General features: G+C 38.2%; 1 protein-coding gene across 4 annotated transcripts in view; it reads right to left on the reverse strand.

Moving 5' to 3' along the window:
• Window positions 1-7721, reverse strand: part of INTS2 (integrator complex subunit 2) — a 38641-nt gene extending 30920 nt beyond the window's left edge. Inside the window, exons 1-7 of one of the 4 annotated variants that reach the window (XM_019732620.2) lie at window positions 7602-7721; window positions 6083-6389; window positions 5299-5437; window positions 3395-3497; window positions 2107-2220; window positions 1603-1733; window positions 1179-1352 (exon numbers count right to left, since the gene is read on the reverse strand). In XM_019732620.2, coding sequence (XP_019588179.2) covers window positions 1179-1352; window positions 1603-1733; window positions 2107-2220; window positions 3395-3497; window positions 5299-5437; window positions 6083-6389; window positions 7602-7611 — 978 coding nt within the window. In that variant the 5' untranslated portion in view covers window positions 7612-7721. Of the gene's footprint in view, window positions 1-1178; window positions 1353-1602; window positions 1734-2106; window positions 2221-3394; window positions 3498-5298; window positions 5438-6082; window positions 6390-6836; window positions 7287-7321 lie in introns of those variants that run through there. The other 3 variants (XM_019732621.2, XM_019732618.2, XM_074320067.1) reach the window with 3 other exon arrangements.
• Window positions 7722-8118: the final 397 nt, after the last annotated feature.

Raw genomic sequence — 8118 nt, forward strand, 5'->3', positions numbered from 1 at the left:
AAGTTAAAAATCTTGCATTAGTTCCTTCAGAGGGACTCAATTCACAGGATTACCATTAAATGGTTTTTGAAAAAGTAAAGTATTTTGCAAGCTGAAAACTGTTGCAAAATATAATATGTATTCATCAATAGATGAATGGATAAATAAGTAAAATGTAGTATATACATACAATAGAATATTATTCAGCCTTAAAAAAAAAGGAAATTCTGATACCTGCTACACCATGAATGAACACTGAGGACATTAGGCTAAGTGAAATAACCCAGTCACAAAAGGACAAATACTATATAAGTCCACTGATATTATGTACCTAGAGACAAAAAGTACAATGGTGGTTGCCAGGGGTTGGAGGGAGATGGGAACGGGATTATTGTTTAATGGGGACAGAGTTTCTGTTTGGGATGATGAAAAAGTTCTAGAGACAGATGGTGGTAATGGTTGCACAACATTGTGAATGTATTTAATAACACTGAAATGTATACTTAAAAATGATTAAAATGGTAAATTTTATGTTATGCATATTTTACCACAAAATACACACAGACACACACATACACACACACACACACACACACACACACACACATATTAAAATTACAGACTATCATAACAACTTATTTGATGACTAAAGCAGTAGTTCTTACAAGTCTGACCTAAAACACTGGAAAACCCCAAAACACTTTCAGGTGGTCCAGAAGGTCAAAAATATTTCCTTAATAGCATTAAGACATATTGGCCTTTTTAACTCTCATTTTCTCACAAGGGTACAGTGCAGTTTTCCAAAGGCTTCTATTAAGCAAGACATGAAAGAGATTTGCAAAAATGTAAAACAATACCACTCTTCTCACTAATTTTTATTTATTTATTTTGGAAAATATAGCTATTTTTCATAAAAAAAAGTTATGTTCACATTTAATGGGGTTATTGTTATTTTAAGTGAATTAAACTTTTCAACTATTTCAGCTTTCATTTCTAATATGGTAAATATCAATAGATAAAAACACATAAACAAAAGCTCTTTGGTATCCTCAATGATTTTTTTTAAATGTTAGGAGGTCCTGAGGCTAAGAAATTTGAGAACCACTGGTCTAATGACATCGTGCTAAAAGTATTCCTTCCTCTTTTACTAATTGCCAAAATATCCTTTTCCTTAGGCAATACAGATATTTATCCCTCACCTGCTGTCCATTTCGGATAAAAGTTCCAAACCAAGTCCGGACTTTTGCATTTGTTCCAAGAAGCAAACCACTAACAAAACAAACCAAGTCACTCACTCCATCTTCACTAACTTCATTTTTAGTATGATCCAATGTCAAAGCTACTCCCAGGCCTGGCAAATGGCATTCTTCCACCTAACACAACAAAGAAAATAAATTGAATTCAATATGTAAGGAAGAGAGCCAAGAAAGCTCCAGAATCTAATGCCTCTAAAGTTTAGAGAAAGACCTATCACAAAACACAAAAGCCCATAGAGGGAGGTGTAATACATCCCATATATAATTATAATTCTCTACAAGTTTCTAAAACCGTCTTGAGCAAAGTTCCTCATCCTAATATAAAGGCTTTTGTCTCAAAAAAACAACAAAAAACAAGATCTCTTACCACCATGCCTCGGACCTTGAGGGCCTGAGAAGGATTCATTTTACATAAGAAGCGTAAGGCATCTGTCCTGCGCCTTCCGCCAAGACTTTCTTCATCCTGTCGTTCTCCATTTTTTATCAGCCCCCTACAAACTGAACATTGAATAGTCTCTATTACTTTAAGCTTTGTAAGTAAGATGTCATACTTATATGTCTTCTCCCCTTTGCTCTCTGAGCATAGGGATTATATTTCAGTTCTTTGGTATTTTTTACTGTCCTATTACATACAGCCCTTGTGACTAACGACAATTTTTTCTTTTTTTTTTTGCTGCATACTCACAGAACTTAAATTTGTAATCTCAAAGCAATTTTGAAATCTCTAAACTCAATATTTCTTCAATTACTACTAATAAACTTTCAAAAGACAAATCTCAAAACCCCACAAATGTTATTTCTTAGCTCAAAAATAGGTCCTGTACATGACCAAGTAAATCTCTTCAATATCCCATTTTAAAACTACATTTACCTTCATTGAAACTATCAGGAACATTGGCCACTAACAGACACAAGAACCAGGCACCATTTCTAACATGGAGCAAGGCTTCAGCTACATCAACAATAGGAAGCAGGGAGGGGAGCTCTGAAAAAAATAAAGTCAACGTTATTACTAAGTGATATTTCATTGTATCATACATTAAACCCCTCTTGACATTATACCAATGTCATTTAAAAACAATTAAGGCACTTTCTTTTCATAGTCTAAAGATGAATTGTCCAGCAGGGCAGTCAACAGCCACATGTGGCTATTTAAATTTAAACGAAATTAAAAAGAGTTCAGTTCCTCTGTTACATTAGCCACATTTCAAGTAAGCGATAAACATTTGTGGCTAGAGGCTACTGTATTAGACAGTATAGCACAGAGCACTGCCATCGCTGCAGTGCTGATCAAGAGCAACTTTCATTAAAATCTTTGTATTTTTATGTCCTCTATCTTTTATTTTTTAACAGTAGCATGTACACTGCCCTACCAGTGAAGTCAGGTGGTCCGCTGTGTGCAAAAATAATGCTGAAGAATAACGATTTTTAAAAAGAAAATCTTGAAAAGGGAAATTAAAGAGATGGGTCTCGTGGGATACCTGCGCGAACTTCAGTCATTGCTCGCAGGTGCGGGCCGACCGCCACCCAGCACAGGGAGTTTGATCTGCTCTGTGTCCAGCCTGGGCTGGGTCCCCCTCTCCTTATACAACCTAGTACCCCGGGCTTTCCTGAGAGCCCCATGCTGGTGGCAGACCCAGTGCAGACACCCGCTGTACAAGGAGCAGTAGTTCCAAACACCCCAGGCACCTACAATCCGCCGGCCTCAGCTTCCGGGGGAGCTGGAATTACAGGCGCGTGCCACTGCGGCGGTCTGTTCTCTTATCTCTTAATCCTGATCATACATACCTATTATAAAAATAGCTCTAATCCCATCACTCAAAGTTAATAATCTGAAATATTTTATTTTAATCCCCCCATGGGTATTGTCTTAACTTTTAACAAAACTAAGATTACATTCTATTTACCATTTTTCCCTTTGCTTTTTCATTTTAACATATTGTGAACATTTGCCCAAATCATTAAATTTCTTTAAATACACCATTTTAATGGCTACATAATATTCCATACTATGGAAATCATATAGTTTACCTAATCACTATCCTACTATTAGGCATTTTTTATTTAACCTTGTAAGGTACATTCCAGGTTAAGAAGTTACATAGTATCACTTAACATGAAACTGTATCTGAAATGTATCTTAGTACTCATTATAGTACCTGCTTGTAAAATACAAAGTACATCTGCAGCTTCCTCCAAATAGACTGGACTCTCAAATAGCTCAGATGACTTGAGAAAAAATTCTCCACTGGACTCAGATACCTTAAAAAAAAAGGAAAGAAACAAATTTAAAAAGAACTCCATTAATTTCAGGTAATTAATTAAATCCCTTACTAATTTTGTGATGATTTGTTGAACTTACAGAACACATCTCTTAATATGTCATTAATATACTGCATCGGGATATGCAGTATTCAATTAATTTGAACTAATTTAACCAATTAGCAGCCACATTAATTATTATTCAGACATAGCAGTATGGGTCTCTATAATTTATTTTTATATAAATATTTAGAGACATCTGGAATTAAAGATAAGACAAACCAAAGAAATAACCTAGAAATTATTCCACCTATAATACATAAGTTGTAGCTGAAAAAAAGCCAAAAATTGTGAACCTAAAGTAGTATAACAAATATTAATTCATGTTCAATTCCAAATGAATTATGAGAAAACAAAGAATAACAATTTAGGTCAACAAAAGTACCTACTAGCTTTGGAAAATTTCCTACAGGAGTTTCATCACCACACTCCCTATATCCTAAAGAGTACCAAATTGAAAAATTGGAAAGACACTTCTATTATTAGAGACATCGAGTGAGGTATTGAGAAAAATATATAGTAAAAATATTGGTTGAAATTAAAGACTTTCAATATAGTAGAAAAGAGTAGAAGGAAAGAATTGTAATAGAAAAAATTTTTAAGATTTGTAACATATCTTAAAAATGATCTAAAACTGATGAAAATACCTGCTTACTAAGTATTTTCTCAGGAAACAGAATTTATTTTTCTCCACAATTTATAAAACTAAACTTTCTTATAAATTAACTGACCTGGAAATTCTAACAGTAAATAACTTTTGCCTCTGAAACTCTGAGCCTTATCTCATTTAAGCCATCTTAATATGAAGACTCAATTTACTTCTTTGTATGATAGACCCAACATTCACAAATTTAAAATTCAGAGTTTCAATTAACCATAATTACTCAAAAGTCCATGACCTACAGTAATCTATCATTTTCCTAAGATGAGAAGTTGAATAGGCCTCATTACTATACAGGGGCAATTCAGTCATTTAATGAGTGAGGCTACCCAATGATCCTACATCCAATTCAGCTTTGATACTTCCTACTCACTGTTACATAAGAGGTAGTAGTTAATGCTCATTCGGTGTCTAAAAGAATTGCATACATTTTTTCAGTTACATATCACATGTTATGGGGGAATACCTATAAAGGTATTAACAAATTCGGTAGCTTGTACAAGTCTTGAGCAATAGTACCTTTCTAACTATCAAGAAGCCATTGTATGGGTGTGGCTGGATGGCTCAGTTGGTTAAAGGATGAGCTTTTAACAAGGTTGCCGGTTCAATTCCCACATGGAATGGTAGGTTGCGCCCGCCTGCAACTAAAGATTGAAAACAGCGACTGGACTTGGAGCTGAGCTGCACCCTCCACAATTAGATTGAAGTACAACAACTTGGAGCTGATGGGCCTTGGAGAAACACATTGTTCCCCAATATCCCCACCCCCCCAAAAAAATTTTTTTTTAAATAAATAATTTTTTTAAAAAAGCCATTGTATGAACTCCATATTTAAAAAAAGTCCTATGTTAGAGAATACAGAATAGGCATAAATGAGAGAAAATAGTATTTAAGAGAAAAAAAAGCCTTCAAGGCAGGCATTTAAGATCCTTTCAAGCCTTTGAAAGGAAATCTTACATAACGAATAGGAATGGGTGTAGAAGAGGACAACCTGCCTGCCTTCTTGCCTCTGTTTCTACCTTCTATGTGTAGACATCATCAAATCATGCATATTTTGAGCTGTGATTAAAATAAATGCACCTTGTTCATAATTGCCAACAGTTCACTAAGCACAAGACGCAATCGACGAGGTGAATCACTGTGTTCAAACTCTAATGTCAGTCCATGCTGAAGCTGTGATACCAGGATGCTCTCTCCAGTGCCTCCTCCAAGTTTATGCCTGATAAAGTACAAATGTGTAAAACAATTGTGAGAACACTGGTATAGATATAATTGCAGAAAAATTATCTTTTATTGAAATAATCTACAAAAAAGTTGTATAAATTCTTTTCATATGTTTCATGACTGTATTACTTCTGAAATACTATTTAGTTTGCCTATTTCAGAAATTCACAACCTATGCAAAGATTCCATCACAAATGATAGTTAACATCCACTTCCATTAATAACAGTGGCTCACTACTGGATTTACAATGGGAGAAAGACAAAATATCTGACCAGAATTTGGGGGGATGTGAGCTTAAAAAGCCTCCCAGGTAATTCCAATAAATCCCTCTACTCTAGGGGAACTCATCCTACCCACCTCCCACTGAGAGTAATTGGCCTAATCAGTTTAGCCTGAATACAACAGTGTATATTGTCAAACTTCTCTACACAACATTTTATAATATGGAATTCAAAAGAATTTTAACCATAAATAGACAAAAACAAGTAAAATGCTCTCCAAAATTTAGATTCTCAATCTTCTCTTTTCTGGAGGGCTGTAGCCAATAAAAAGTCTGAAAAGCTCCAAAAAATATTTGATTCCTTCATCTTTAGCAAATCCAAGTAAATCCCAGTCCACATATTATATAACTGACATTACCTAAGCTGCTGTTCTTTGCTGGCATCCTGTTCTAAAGCATGGAAGTCCACAGATAACAATGCAACAATGGAGTTGACAGCTTCCACTCCAGAGAGAAGGCGAAGGATGAGTTTTTTATCCTGGGCCCAGCTTTGGCTCTGGTCCGCAGGAGCACAAAGTGCCATCCGCACCAAGCAAGGCAGGAGAAGTCTTAATTCTGGATCACTTAAAGATGCCAAACGAACCACATCCACCTTCTGCATTGCCTCAAAAGCAAAAGGGCTGACAAACTGAAGGCTTGTACACTCAGTCATTATCACTGTTGATCCTAATGGTAAAAAAAAAAAAAAAGAAAAGAAAGAAAGTAGGGGTGTATTCCCACATGTATCAATGCCCCTCTTTTTTTAAACACCCTGAAAAATGTGATCTATCTTTAAAAGGCCCCTATGTGGCAACAGGTTTTTGGAACAAGTACAGGCTCCCTCTGTTTCTACCACCATCTGGAAGATGACAAAGAAAACAGAATACATTAATGTCTCTTCCAGCCTTAGGGAGCTTCTTTTCTAATACCCTTATTTTGCAAAGAAGGAATATGAAGCCCAGAGAGATTAAGTAACAAGACCATACACAGTAATATTAACAGTAGCAAAAGCCAAGGCTAAACCTTCGTCTACTAAATCCCAGTCCAAGGCTTTCTCTACTACACTGATCATGAGCGTCACAACTTATAATAAAAGTAAATAGATGGCATAATTAAGAATGCTCTTCTTCCTACCTCAGTTTCACATGCTTACACAACATATGTAAAAAATGTTAGACTCCCAAGAGTCAGCATTGGTAAACTGCCTCAATAACCAGAAGCAATGGCAGATTCAAAGCTCCGGAGGCCTTAACACTATCCTATGTACCATAGGTAAAAAACAATTGTGGAGGTGCGATTAGCTGTGGAAGAAAGCTGAGTCCCCCTTGGGCACTTCTGTCTTCAGGAGTAATCAGAGACAACAAATAAAAAGAACACGGACAAGTCTGCCAAACCCATCATGGGTAACAGTCATGGCAGAAACGCTGCTTTAAGCAAGAGGAGCTGGCCTTTTAACAGAGGGGCGGGCTGATGGAGCAGAGGCTCCAGGAGCCGTGTGCTCATAGGTCTCGCCCCGGGCGTAATGAGAACCAACCGGTCCCTCTGGCTGAGAAAAGTCCGGCGGGTGGCCGACATGGGCCGGGGAGCGCGCTGAGGCCTGACAAGCGGAAGCTTCATACCTTAAGATCTAACCTCCAACCTCCCGGGACCCCACACGAACTCCGCACCCTACAGGCGGGACGCGGTAGAAATCGAGAGCGCGGTCCGAAATGGGGCCTAGGCGATCATTGGGATTCCCCAACCCAGCTGTGCCCTGAGTCGACCCGGGCACCAAGAACCCGGACGCCGGGACCAATCGGGTCAGCGGTGCGATGGGAATTGGGCGGGGACACCGCACAAAGGGAGAACCCAGACTGAAGGGAGCGGAAAGCGGAGACTGCTTCAACCTGCACCCAGCACCTTCATTCATCCCCAGCGTCTGGCTCCCGTCGGCCACCGTACTGGGCTGAAAGGAAGGACGGCAGCGAGAGGAAACCCAGAGGCGTCCGCGCTGAGGCAACGGTGCGCCTGCGCGGTCCCACCCCTTCCTCCCCCGCCGTTTACTCTGCCCAATTTCTCTCCGAAGTACTGTTTAGAACTTGCTACAGGTCCGTTTTCCAGAGCCTATTAGCTGTGTCGTTTTACATAAATCGTTAAGCCCCTTGGAGCTGCAGTCTCATCATCACAGAATTATCGTGGCATTCAAATGACAACGTAGGTTAAAGTTGTACTCACTGTTCTTTAACCGGAACACTAATGGAACCAGACTCTCTCTCTGCCTATGTTCCTTCTCAGCACCAAAGTTCTAGAATCCTAGGATTTCGAGGAACATTGAAAAAGGAATCTAATCCCGAGCCTTCTTCCGCTCTCGACCTCACAGAGTTAAAACATCTGCATTTCAGCTATATAAGGGTTCTTAATTTAGGGTCTGTAGATC

Source organism: Rhinolophus sinicus, linkage group LG15, assembly GCF_036562045.2.
Source record: "Rhinolophus sinicus isolate RSC01 linkage group LG15, ASM3656204v1, whole genome shotgun sequence".
Lineage (NCBI taxonomy): Eukaryota > Metazoa > Chordata > Mammalia > Chiroptera > Rhinolophidae > Rhinolophus > Rhinolophus sinicus.